At 44.4% G+C, this 13,869-nt stretch overlaps 1 protein-coding gene across 1 annotated transcript in view; it reads right to left on the reverse strand.

Annotated features, from left to right (window-relative positions):
* CFAP276 (cilia and flagella associated protein 276) overlaps nt 1–13,586 on the reverse strand; it is a 283,349-nt gene extending 269,763 nt beyond the window's left edge. The window contains exon 1 of the mRNA XM_089686470.1: nt 13,463–13,586. Coding sequence (XP_089542596.1) covers nt 13,463–13,537 — 75 coding nt within the window. The 5' untranslated portion in view covers nt 13,538–13,586. The remainder of the gene's footprint in view (nt 1–13,462) is intronic.
* Nucleotides 13,587–13,869: the final 283 nt, after the last annotated feature.

Here is a 13,869-nt window from a genome sequence, read left to right on the forward strand (position 1 = left end):
CCTGCCAGTAATGCTATTACTAGGCTGCAACTAGAGGGAACTCTAATGATTTGTAGTGTGACTTCAGAAGAATAATACAAATAACAATGTGTTCCATTTCTATTTAACACATTAAACTCATAATGAACAAGTGAGCAATGTGTGTTTTGTGCTCTCATCTTTGATAGATACTGCAGGCTGCATCTTTGTCACACCTTGGAATCAGATCACTGATATTCCTATATGCTAAAACACCCCCCAAAATTCTACTAGTACCCCCATAGCACTCCCAATTAGCAACCACCATGTCAGAGTCTACAATAAAGTTTTCCTAGGTAAAATGCATTAGCAGCTTTAGCAGATGGGAAGTCAGGGACTTAAAGCGGAGTTCCAGTTGATTTAAAAACTGTAGTTGCTGACTTTTAAAATACAGACACTTACCATGGCTGGTTTCACCAGCCGTCTTCTCTCCCTGGCGCCAGAATCTTCAGTGTGGGCACCCAGCTGTGACAGCTTGCGGCTTCACAGCCGGGTGCCCACTGCGCATGCGCGAGAAGCGCTGCACTTTGTGAATGGTCCTGTAGTTTTCTGGGACCTGCCACGTGTCACAGAAGAGTACGGGGAGGGAGGGGGAAGGACAACTTCCGATTCTGTTCACCTTAGGCGATCACAGTGGAAGTAGGAGCAGGTACCTGTTAAACTTGGGTACCCGACCACCCCGCTCCCCAAAGGTGTCAATCCTTAATGGGGAGCAGGGGACATCACATTAAACTAGAAATTCCCCTTTTGGGTGGAGTTTCGCTTTAACTGAAGTTGGTCAGCAGCGTAATCATGCTGCTATATTTTCCAACACTCATTGGAAAGTTCCAGCTGCCAGCACCCCAGTCAGTCCCCAGTGAAGTGATTAGCCATCTCCCTCTTAGATGTTGTAGGGGTTGGTGCTTCGCAAGGGGTGCAAGTACATTTTCCCACAATGTAACACATGCACAATATCTCGATTCCCTAGCTCCTCATGCTGCTCCAACTCTGCCTGAGCTCTCCTTAATTCTTAACTGACTGCATCATTTTAATGCCTCTCCTCCTTCACCAAGCTCTCTCCACTCTCATCAACTCACTCTCCTTCGCAGGTCACTCCACTTTCTTTCCAAATAAGTTAATTTCACTTAGGCCTCTTTTGTGGGCATTCTGTCTGTCTATTTTTCATCTATCAGTTGACGGATGAAAAAAGGGACAGCAATGCATCTATATAGGCTAAGGGATGCATCCATTTATATCTGTTTGCTTTAATTTCTGTTCAGGTCTGTTTTTATAAATGGAACAAGTCTCCATCCTGTTTCAGTTAAACAGACCTGAATGAAAGTAAACGGATGATGTCCATTTTTGCACCAATTATGAGCATGTCCATGAATAGTCAATTACATCACTGGGTGACCTTGTCCCTTAGTTTACTTCAGCAGCGGGGAAAGCAGACTGCCAGTCAGCAAGAGGGAAGTGAAGAAGCGGTCGGGTGTTGGCAGATGGTGGGTTTTTTCATGAGGCCGTTGTTCTTCATGACAGCACAGTAGCTAAATGGTTAGCACTTCCGCCTGGCAGTACTAGGATCATCAATTCTAATCCCAACCATGGCACCACCTGCCTGGAGTGTGAATGTTCTTCCTGTGCTTGTTTCCTCTGGGTACTCCAGTTTCCTCCCACACTCCAAAGACATGCTGGTAGGTTAATTGGATCCTGTCTAAATTGGCCCTAGTATGTGAATGTACGTTATAGACCTTAGATTGTACACCCCTTGAGGGTTAGGGACTGATGTGAATGTACAATATATATGTAAAGCGCTGCATAAATTGATGGCACTATTAGGTACAGTAATACCTCGGTTTACGAATGCCTCGGTTAACGTAATTTTCGGTTTACGAATGAAAATAATGCCTCAGTTTACGAATTTTTGACTATTTTGTTTTCACAATACTAAGTGTATGATTTTTAAATGCAATTGCAGTCTTTTTTATTCACTATAACTCACAACATTATCTGCTACTTTCCCTGGAGTTACAGGAAACTTTGTATCTTTTAAGAAACTGAAAGAAAGGTTTCTTTTAACTTGGGTAAATAAACTAAAAGAAACGTTCTCTCTTTTAGCTGGATTGGGAAAGTGATAGCTGAATTTCTGAACTACTGTATAGTGAAGAAAAAAAAAAGCTGTAATTACATTTAAAAACTGGTATCTGACAGCTGAGTGTAAAAGGATTTCCGACAATTAAAAAAATTATTTAAAAAACAGCATGGGACCCCCCCTCCCATCCATGCCAAGCCCTTCGGATCTGGTATGGATTTTAGGGGAACTCCCATGCCATGACAATCTTTTAAATTTTTCTTTTATTAAAGGACTTGTCAAAGACTGTGTCCTGTCTTTTTTTTTAACACTACACTTTTTTTTGTGAATGAGGATGGGGTACCATGTACCCCATCCTCATGCACATGGGGGGAGCCGGGATCTGGGGACCCCCTTGTTAAAGGGGGCTTCCAGATTCCAATAAGCCCCATGCCCACAGACCCCCACAACCACCGGCCATGGTTGTGTGAGGAAGAGGCCCTTGTCCCCATCAACATGGGGATGAGTGTCAGGGCAGGAGCTGTGGAACGGACAGGCAGGCCTAGTGGCAGGGTCATGCACTGACAGACGACAACCACCACCCACAGACCGGAGTCCCTCAGGGCGCGGAGTCTAAGTCCCAGGCTGCCCTTCACCAGGGCCCCTGATGGTGGGGATGGACTTGAGGCAGCCAGGAACCAGGTCGCGGCCCCCGAGACACCTCAGCTGCGGTAATGGCCGCCGCCAATGGCGTGTAGCTGGTAGGAACCAGATGAGACAATAGAGTAGTTGGGCAGGCCGGGTCGACAACAACGGGACAAACGGTACAGAACAGTAGACAATAACAGGTCACAGGCTCAGCAACGGGAGGTCAGATCAAAGGAAACCGGAGAGAATGGTCTAGACAAAAGCCGAGTCAGATTCCAGGAGAGTCACGAGAGTATAAACAGAGCTGTTGCAACACTAACACACAAGACACGAATGCAAAGAGCACGTGCGGACAACAGGCTTATATGTGATCAACCACACCCCTCTGGGGGGTGGACCGCAGAGGCCTGAAGGCATAAAAGACTCTGCAGAAACCCAAGATGGATGCTCTGCAGAAACCCAAGATGGATGCCAGCACATGGAGCAGCATAACCTCTGGGAAAAAGTAGGATCTTGACAACGAGGTGCTTTGGAGGGGAGCCCCCCTGCCCCACAGCACCCCCCCCGAGTTGAGGGCATGTGGCCCGAAGACCCGAAGGACTTGGTATGGATGGGAGGGGGAACCCCACATCTTTTTTTAATAATTTTTTTAATTGTTGACAATTCTTTTACATTCAGCTGTCAGTGGGGAACCCCGCTGACAGCTAAAACATTAACACATGGTTGTCACTAGTAAAATACCTCATGCGGTAATACCTCATACCTTAATAAAATAACTCATGCGGTATTTTAGTAGTGTTTACTGTTTTTCTGACCTTCGGAATGGATTAATTGGTTTTCAATGCACTCCCATAGGAAACAGTGTTTTGGTTTATGAATTTTTCGCTATATGAAAAGTCCTGCAGAACAAATTAAATTCATAAACCGAGGTATTACTGTACCTGTAATAAATAAATAATGATTGATGATGAATGTACTTGGGGGGACCAAAGACAGAATGTAAAAAAAAGTTTAAAAAATTGAATTCAATTTTTTTTTTACATATTGTTATCAGTCAGTATAAAATGTGAGAAAAATTGAATTTGCATAACCAAGCAATTGCCAGTTAAAATAGCAGTGTTTAACAGCGAAATATGCTCTGGCAATGAAAGGAAAAAACCTTCCTGAGATCAACTGGTTAATAAAGGTCTTGAAAAAAAATGCATTTGTGCTTGTTCTTCCTACTGACTATTTTTGATACAATGTACCCAATACTGATTCACATTGGGGGGGTATCTGGGGGCCTCCTTGTTAAAGGGGGCTTTCAGATTATGATAAGTCACACCCCCCCCCATTCCCCCACAACTACCAGGCCTGGATTGTGAGGAGGCCCTTGTCCTCATCCACATGGGGAAAAAGTGTTTTGCTAGGATGGGGGTCCGGGATTATGAGGAGAGCGTGAAATGCATCAACCTGCTCATGCAATCCACCACTGTTTCTGTGTTTTCACATGAAACAATAAAGGTAGATCTTGGCGTGCAGACGTCTGGAGTATTCCTCGTATATAATCATTAAGCACTTTAAAATCTTCCTACCAATCAGCCATGGTTGCTGTCTTGGAAAATTTTGAAAGAGGAAAATACTGGAGAGTTTTGTTATAAAGAGGTCATTGCATTCTGAATGTAAATAGGTGGTGGAATCACTGGATATCAGGTTTTATATGGTGATCTGCATATAATTAACAAATAGAAGGAACTATTCTATTTGGATGGGATCAGTTGAACACTGAAGTTACTGCAGTGAGCACATTAATAAGGATCAAGAAGATTACGCTAGCTGTTGCGGGGGGGGTTGTAAAACCACGCAGTTGAGACTTTTTTTTTATCGCTCCCCTTTAGCTGGAAAGGCAGGTGCGTGGAGTGTCACAGCCGTAATGCTTTGCTCCATGGCAGGAATTATACCCAACGGCACTATCACCCACCGAACATGACCCATTCAAGTGAACAGGCTGCACTGCTACCATCCCATAAAGGCGCACAGTGCACATACAGTCAGGTCCATAAATATTGGGACATCGACACAATTCTAACATTTTTGGCTCTATACACCACCACAATGGATTTGAAATGAAACAAACAAGATGTGCTTTAACTGCAGACTGTCAGCTTTAATTTGAGGGTATTTACATCCAAATCAGGTGACCGGTGTAGGAATTACAACAGTTTGCAAATGTGTCTCCCACTTGTTAAGAGACCAAAAGTAATGGGACAATTGTCTTCTCAGCTGTTCCATGGCCAGGTGTGTGTTATTCCCTCATTATCCCAATTACAATGAGCAGGTAAAAGGTCTAGAGTTCATTTCAAGTGTGCTATTTGCATTTGGAATCTGTTGCTGTAAACTCTCAAGATGAGATCCAAAGAGCTGTCACTATCAGTGAAGCAAGCCATCATTAGGCTGAAAAAACAAAACAAACCCATCAGAGAGATAGCAAAAACATTAGGCGTGGCCAAAACAACTGTTTGGAACATTCTTAAAAAGAAGGAACGCACCGGTGAGCTCAGCAACACCAAAAGACTCGGAAGACCACGGAAAACAACTGTGGTGGATGACCGAAGAATTCTTTCCCTGGTGAAGAAAACACCCTTCACAACAGTTGGCCAGATCAAGAACACTCTCCAGGAGGTAGGTGTATGTGTGTCAAAGTCAACAATCAAGAGAAGACTTCACCAGAGTGAATACAGAGGGTTCACCACAAGATGTAAACCATTGGTGAGCCTCAAAAACAAGAAGGCCAGATTAGAGTTTGCCAAACGACATCTAAAAAAACCTTCACAGTTCTGGAACAACATCCTATGGACAGATGAGACCAAGATCAACTTGTACCAGAGTGATGGGAAGAGAAGAGTATGGAGAAGGAAAGGAACTGCTCATGATCCTAAGCATACCACCTCATCAGTGAAGCATGGTGGTGGTAGTGTCATGGCATGGGCATGTATGGCTGCCAATGGAACTGGTTCTCTTGTATTTATTGATGATGTGACTGCTGACAAAAGCAGCAGGATGAATTCTGAAGTGTTTCGGGCAATATTAGCTGCTCATATTCAGCCAAATGCTTCAGAACTCATTGGAAGCCGCTTCACAGTGCAGATGGACAATGACCCAAAGCATACTGCAAAAGCAACCAAAGAGTTTTTTAAGGGAAAGAAGTAGAATGTTATGCAATGGCCAAGTCAATCACCTGACCTGAATCCGATTGAGCATGCATTTCACTTGCTGAAGACAAAACTGAAGGGAAAATGCCCCAAGAACAAGCAGGAACTGAAGACGGTTGCAGTAGAGACCTGGCAGAGCATCACCAGGGATGAAACCCAGCGTCTGGTGATGTCTATGCGTTCCAGACTTCAGGCTGTAATTGACTGCAAAGGATTTGCAACCAAGTATTAAAAAGTGAAAGTTTGATTTATGATTATTATTCTGTCCCATTACTTTTGGTCCCCTAATAAGTGGGAGGCACATATGCAAACTGTTGTAGTTCCTACACCGTTCACCTTATTTAGATGTAAATACCTTCAAATTAAAGCTGACAGTCTGCAGTTAAAGCACATCTTGTTTGTTTCATTTCAAATCCATTGTGGTGGTGTATAGAGCCAAAAATGTTAGAATTGTGTCGATGTCCCAATATTTATGGACCTGACTGTAATTGTGGTGTTGTAGTCCGTCCTTTAGGGGGTTTAAAGCGGTGGTGAGGAGGTGATAGAATTCCTCCTCACTGCCTGTCAAATTCCCTCTGAAGAGTGTGGGGAGGTGCAGAGTGGTGTGCAGCAAAACCTGGAACTTAAACAGAATTCCAACGTTACAGGCACCCTGGCGGTAGAACACTGCTAGGGAAATAACTCACAGTTCAGTGTGGTCAGATTTAGAGGGGATAGGTGCCAACGGTGTCTGTTTCAGAAGGTGAAGAGCGGCCTGGCCATTCCAACATTACAGACACCCTGGCGGGAGAACACTGCTAGGGAAATAACTCACAGTTAAGTGTAGTCAGATTTAGAGGGGAGAGGTGCCAACAGTGTCTGTTTCAGAAGGTGAAGAGCGGCCTGGCCATTCCGGTCCCAAGAGGAAAGCTGCTTTCCAGGATAGTGAGTCCCTAATCTTTCCCTCCTCTTCAGGAACCTTTCCCTACTGCTAGTTACTTAACAAGCAAACAAACAACCTTAACAAGCAGGTTCTCTCTGCCTACACTAGCCACACGCCAGAAGCATGCCAAAACCCAGGTGCAGGGACTTAAACAGACCCTGCTGACCCAAGATGGCCTCCAGGGTCACATGGGTGCAGCGTAGACAACCAGAACGCTGCTTCATTGACCCAGGAAACTATAGAGAAACTTTCTTTTGGACTTCCTCTCCAGGCTGAGGTGCCACTCAGTATGAGCGCCACCTGCAGTGGAGATAAACCACACCTGTAGGATTGCCGTCTGTCTAGCATTCGCCTGGACAGTGCAGGGTTTTGAATCATGTGTCCGGTTTTCAGTCTACCTGAAAACAGGTCACATTAATCAGACCCGACTGTGGCTCCCTAAGATAGCTGAGGAGGATTAGGTGTTCTCTTCCCTCCAGCCTGCAGGGGGCGATAGTCAAGACTGAGAGCTCAACTCAGTCTCAGCATGGGAGTACTAAACAAATACAGTCTGTCCTTCTTCCTCACTTATCACCTGACTGGAGAGAGGAAAGAGGAGCAGCCTTTTTTGCAGCCTGTGTGATCTGTGAATACAACTCTGAGGATTCATGTACACGGGGCGTTTGGAAAACTCATCTGAACGATGGAAACTGACTGATGGAAAAAGTAGGTTAAAAAACGTCAATTTAGCCACGTTTGCATAACACGTTTAGCCGCATTTATGCACGTTTGTGTTTAGAAGCGTTTTTAACCACTTGCCTACAGGGCACTTATACCGCCTTCCTGCCCAGACCAATTTTCAGCTTTCAGCACTGTCACACTTTGAATGATAATTGCGCGGTCATGCAACACTGTACCTGTATGAAATTTTTATAATTTTTTTTTTACAGATAGAGCTTTCTTTTGGTGGTTTTTAATCAGCTCTGGGTTTTTTAATTTTTTCTTAAACAAACCAAAAACCACAGAAAATTTTGAAAAAAAAAGTTTTTTCTTAGTTTGTTGTAAACTTTTGTAAATAAGTGATGTTTCTCCTTCACTGATGTGTGCTAATGAGGCTGCACTGATGGGCATTGATAGGCATCACTGATGGCACTGAAAGGCAGCACTCATATATGGCACTGATAGGCGGCAATGATAGGCGGCACTGATAGGCGGCACTGACTGGCACTGTTAGGTGGCACTGACTGGTACTGTTAGGCGGCACTGCTAGGCGGCACTGACTGGCACTGCTAGGCGGCACTGACTGGCACTGCTAGGCGGCACTGACTGGCACTGATAAGTGGCACTTATTGCCAGCACTGATAGGTGGCACTGACTGGCATTGATAGGTGGCACTGACTGGCACTGATAGGTGACACTGAATGGCAGCTCGGATGGGCACTGATATGTGGCATTGATGTGGCACTGGCAGGTGGCATGGATGAGCACTGACAGCTGGCACTGATGGACACTGACAGGTGGCACTGCTGGGGCTACACTGATCATCAGGGCACACTGATCATCCATGCCCTGATGATCAGAGCACATGTCCCCTCTGAGGGGGTGCCAATTACCGGCTCTGCTCTCCTCTCGAGCTGTCAGCGTGACAGCTCGTGAGGAGAGAAATGCCGATAACCAACATTTCTCTATTTACATGCGATCAGCTGTGATTGGACACAGCTGATCACATGATGGAGCCGACATCTTCGGCTCTTTCCATTGATTGGTAATCCGCTGTTCCCGAGGGACACAGCGCACCACTGATCGCCGCTCTGCGCTCTCCTGGAGCTGCACATGCACGGTTAGAATGGGAGGACATCATATGACGTCCTCCCAGAACGAGAGAACCGCCATGTGCCCCTCATTACCTTATATGGCGGGTGGGAGGTGGTTAAAAGATGACCTCAGAAGACCCTCCTAAATGCCCAGAATGCATTGAAAAATAGTAAATTCACTAAAAAAGGCTACTAAAATACCGCATGAGTTATTTTATCAAGTCATGCGGTATTTTAGTAGTGAAAAGCATGCATTAATGTTTTAGCTGTCAGCGGGATTCCCACTGACAGCTGACTGTAAAAGAGAGAATTTCTGGCAATTAAAAAATACCAAGCTCTTCGGGTCTGGCATGGATTTTGAGGTGAAGCCGCACACCAAAATTTAAATAAAAATGAAGCGGGGTTCCCCCCCAAAATCCATACCAGACCCTTATCCAAGCATGCAGCCTGGCAGGTCAGGAACCATCCCTCCTGAACCATACCAGGCCACATGCCCTCAACATGGGGGGAGTGCTTTGGGGTAGGGAGCTCCCCCCCCCCCCCCAAAGCACCTTGTTCTCATGTTCATGGGGATAAGGGCCTCTTCCCCACAACCCTGGGCTGTGGTTGTGGGGGTCTGCGGGCGGGGGCCTTATCAGAATCTGGAAGCCCCCTTTAGCAAGGGGGCCCCCAGATTCTGCCCCACCCCATGTGAATGAGTATGGGGTACATGGTAACGCTACCCATTCACAAAAAAAGCTGAAGTGTGGTAAAAAGACAGGAGTCATTCTTTGACAAGTCCTTTAATAAAAGAATGTCCCCCGAAGTAAATCCAATGTTAATCACAATGTCATGATGGCCGCCGCTCCAAAGAAAAAAAAAAACGTCTCCGCTACCGATGCTGTCCCCAGGCCGTCTGCTCAGAAGCTGGTTTGCCAGTTCTTAAATATTTAAGGGGCGGGGCCATGACCACTGTGACCCCATCCCCTTGTGACATCAAAGACCGGGGAATGCTGGTCACTGATGTCACACGGGGGCGGGGTCACATAATTGATGGCCCCACCCCTTACATATTTAAGAACTGTCAAACCAGCTTCTGAGCAGACCAGCGTCGATAGTGGAGCGTGTGTTTTTTTTTTTTGGGGGGGTGCTCTCGCTCGCCCCCCTTTCCTGACCTGCGTGGCTGCATGCTTGGATAAAGGTCTGGTATGGATTTTGGGGGGGGGGGGACACCACACCATTTTTTAAAATTATTTTTTAATTGCCGGCAATTCTTTCTTTTACATTCAGCTGTCAGTGGGAACCTCGCTGACAGCTGACACATGATGCATGCTTTTCACTACTAAAATTCCGCATGACTTGATAAAATCATGCGGTATTTTAGTAGCCTTTTTTAGTGGATTCAAATGGGTTTTAAAAAAAAAAATGCTATGCGGTATCCTACTGCATACTCGTTTCCAGATGTAAGGAGGCACTCTGACTCTGATGGGGTTACCAGTTGTAAGGAGGCACTCTGACTATGATGGGGTTACCAGATGTAAGGAGGCACTCTGACTCTGATGGGGTTACCAGATGTAAGGAAGCTCTCTGACTCTGATGGGGTTACGAGATTTAAGGAGGCTCTCTGACTCTGATGGGGTTACCAGATGTAAGGAGGCTCTCTGACTTGATGAGGTTACCAGATGTAAGGAGGCACGCTCAGCCCTTTTGCAGGTGTGCAGTGGTGCCATTAAGTCTCAATGACACAACCGCACACACCTTGCTTTTTCACTCATCCACCTGCAGAAAAATGTATGGTAAGTATCATACATTTTGGTGCAGCACAATTTTTAAAAAGATTATACAGGTTTTACATCTATGTACTACACTTTGTTTTTCATATTTTATGTATACTATGAAAACATTTTTGCATGCACGCCGCTTGAATGTTTGGGTTTGGCTTGAAGCAAGGGTGGCACCTGACTACAAGTGATCTAATCACAGATGTGAGCACTCAAACACTGAGCTCAGAGCTCAGATAGAAAGTGCATGTGGGGGTTTGAATTAGTGAAAGAGCTCACTCCTGTGATGGTAATGGTGAACAGTAAGAGATTCTCTTGTCCTAGGAGTTTTCCAGTCAGACTTCATGGGTTATGTACATGGCCTATACTTATAACAAGGGCATTATTCCATTTTGGTGAAAGCCGCACAGTTTTGTTTTTATCTGCAGACATCCTTTATCTGCATAGGCAGTTTTTTGGTAAAGGTGAACTATGCCTTTTATTGCCCATTTATGTTTAGGGGACATAAAAAATATCTATTCACTCCTCCGGACTGCTAGACCAGTCCCTGCAGCACCTCTGCCCTTTTACTCCAGAGGTCCAAGGTCCTGACAATATCAAGACCAAGGAAGGGTCCATAGACCTGTACTGGAAGTGATGATGCTGAGGGACAGTCCACCACCGGACCACTGGGGAATGCCTCCATGGGGGAGAGAAGGATCAGGTAAGTTAAAGTGCTTTTACTCTCCCCTAAATGTGCAGTCAATCCTTGCAGTACGGATGCATTCCCACTGCAAGGGAGGATTTTCAAATTTCCTGGAGAGTCTTTAAATAAGCTTGGACATTATTTGTACAAGTGATCTTTGTAATGTCTGCATCAAATTGTTTTACCGCAAACAATAGCACTTTCCCTCCTGAGGATTTACCCCCCTTCCTGACCAGGCAATTTTTTGTGTTACGGCGCTGTGTTACTTTAACTGACAAGTGCGCAGTCATGCAATTCTGCACCCAAGTGAAATTTACGTCCTTTCTTTCCCACAAATTGATCTTTCTTTCGGTGGGATTTGATTGAATGTGAGTTTTTTTTTGTTTTTTGTGGTATAAAAAATTTTGACAAAAAATTTTTTTTTGACTTTTTGCTATTAACCACTTCTAGACTGGACACTTTTACCCCCTTCCTGACTAGGGCAATTTTCAGCTTTCAGCGCTATCACACTTTGAATGACAATTGCGCAGTCATGCAACACTGTACCCAAATTAATTTTTTCCCATTTTTTTGCGACAGATAAAGCTTTATTTTGGTGGTATTTATTCACTGCTGGGATTTTTATTTTTTTTACTATGTAAATGAAAAAGTCCAAAAATTTTGAACAAAAGTGTTTTTTTTATAACATTTTGCAAATAAATAATATTTCATCATAAATCTTTGCCAAAATGTATTTCGTTATCTTTTTAGTAAAAAAAAAAGAAAAACAAATTAGTTTATAACCAAAAATTATAATTTTTAAACATTTTTTTTTACATTTTTATTTTATTTTTTTATATTATTATTTTTTTTTTTTTTACATACTGTCACCCTAGCAGTACAGTGTCACCATGGTGACACTGTACTACTTGTGGGGGGTGATGAAGATTTTTTTTTTTTTTTTTTACAAGGATTGCTTTTACACCCATATAGGATGTAAAAGCAATCATTTCTCTTTCTCTCTGTGTGCATTCCTGCACTCATTGAGAAGTACTGAGTGAGCTGTGATTGGTCACAGCTTGTCACATGGTACAAGGCTGTTGTGAATAGCCTTGTACCATGTGACCTCTGTGATCATTCACAGATTTCACACGTAGTAAGCAATGATGTCACAAGTGACATCTTGCTTACTACTTTGCATGTGATCACTGATTGGCCAATCAGTGATCACATGATCGGGACCTCGTACAGAGGTCCCGTCCGACGATCGGTGTTTCACTGTGTCCGGAGGACACAGCGGGCACCGGATCGCGGTGCTGCGTGCTCCCAGGGAGCGCGCACAAGCAGGGTGCGGGGAGGCCGTTCATAAACGGCCACCCGACCCCGTACTGCCACCGTCCGGCCGTTTATATGCAACGGCCGGTCGGGAAGTGGTTAAACATGTCCAGTAAAAAAAATTTAAAAATCTAATTTCGGTATAAATTTACAACAAAATGTATTCTGCGACATGTCTTTGCTAGAAGAAAATCCCAATATGTGTAAATTAATTGTTTACGTGAAAGTTTCAGCGTTTACAAATGAAGGTATATATACTGGGATTTTTTTTTTATTTAATTTTTACTAGTAATGCCGGTGATCAGTGACTTATCATGGGACTGCGGCAGACATTCTGACACTGGGGGAAACTGACTTGGTGTCACTGACATCCCCAGTAACACCAGTACAGTGATCAGTGCTAAAAAAAAGCACTGACACTGTACACAGGCATCCAGAGCAGTGTCCCCGAGCTGACAGGGAGGCGGATCGTTGGTAAACAAAACAGTCGTCCTCCCCGTCGGTTGATCATCGGAAATCCCCGGGCGCCAGTGAGTAATTACCGGCAGGGACCCAGTGACTGACAGCCGCGGCCATGAACGGAGGCACGGGTAAGGCGCATGTGCAGCTCCCGGAAATGCAGAATATTTATACGAGATTTTGCGCACCCCCGACACCCTGTAGCAGTATTTCTGCTATAGGGCAGTGGGGATTATTAAAAAAAACAAAAACATCAGAGCAAAAAGCAGCAACAAAATTGCATAAAGCCTCATTAACATGGAAATTACAAAAACACATTTACAAGTGTTTTTTATTTATGGATCTGCATGTGTGACATGCGTATACACATATACCACTGAAAAAAAGAATGAGACAATTTTTATGCATTAAAAACAAATCTATTTATGCAGAAACTTTTGCTCCTTGCTTAATTATCAGTAATATTTTTAAGGCTGTGTGAATGAGGCCTTATAAAGACTGCTGGTGGAAGATTTTCTCATATATTCCTGTATGTTCAGTACAAGCTACACGGAGGTGTCACTTTCAGTCAAACCTGTGTAAACATTCCTTTTAGAAGAACTAGCATGTGACAAAATCATACCTGTGTTTCTTTTCCCTGGAAGGAGTTGTCATTTTCATATCTGGGATATGGAAATGGGTCTCTTGTAGGAGGCATGATGTGAAGCAAGTTCTTAGGCAGAGTGATGACAGGATCCGTCAGTGTAGAACTTTAATTTCTTGTGGCTTTTGTTTAGACTGGTTGCTAGGTGACAGAGACAGAGTGGTAGCAGTTACAGAGCAGGAAGTGTGACAATGCATGACAGCCTGTCAGCTATTGTACCAAATTCCTGAAAGAACCCTTCCACACAGGGGCGGACTGACCATTGCGAAACTCGGGCACTGCCCGAGAGCCTGGGGTCAGTAGGGGGCCCCATGAGATGCCCCTGGTACCTTTTTGGTAGACTTTTTTGAGTTTGGGCAAGGACACAGGGGCCCCATGATCCCCAT

The sequence above is a fragment of the Staurois parvus genome, unplaced genomic scaffold (assembly GCF_062004578.1).
Source record: "Staurois parvus isolate SC_StPar_1 unplaced genomic scaffold, SC_StPar_1.0 ptg000399l, whole genome shotgun sequence".
Classification (NCBI taxonomy): Eukaryota; Metazoa; Chordata; class Amphibia; order Anura; family Ranidae; genus Staurois; species Staurois parvus.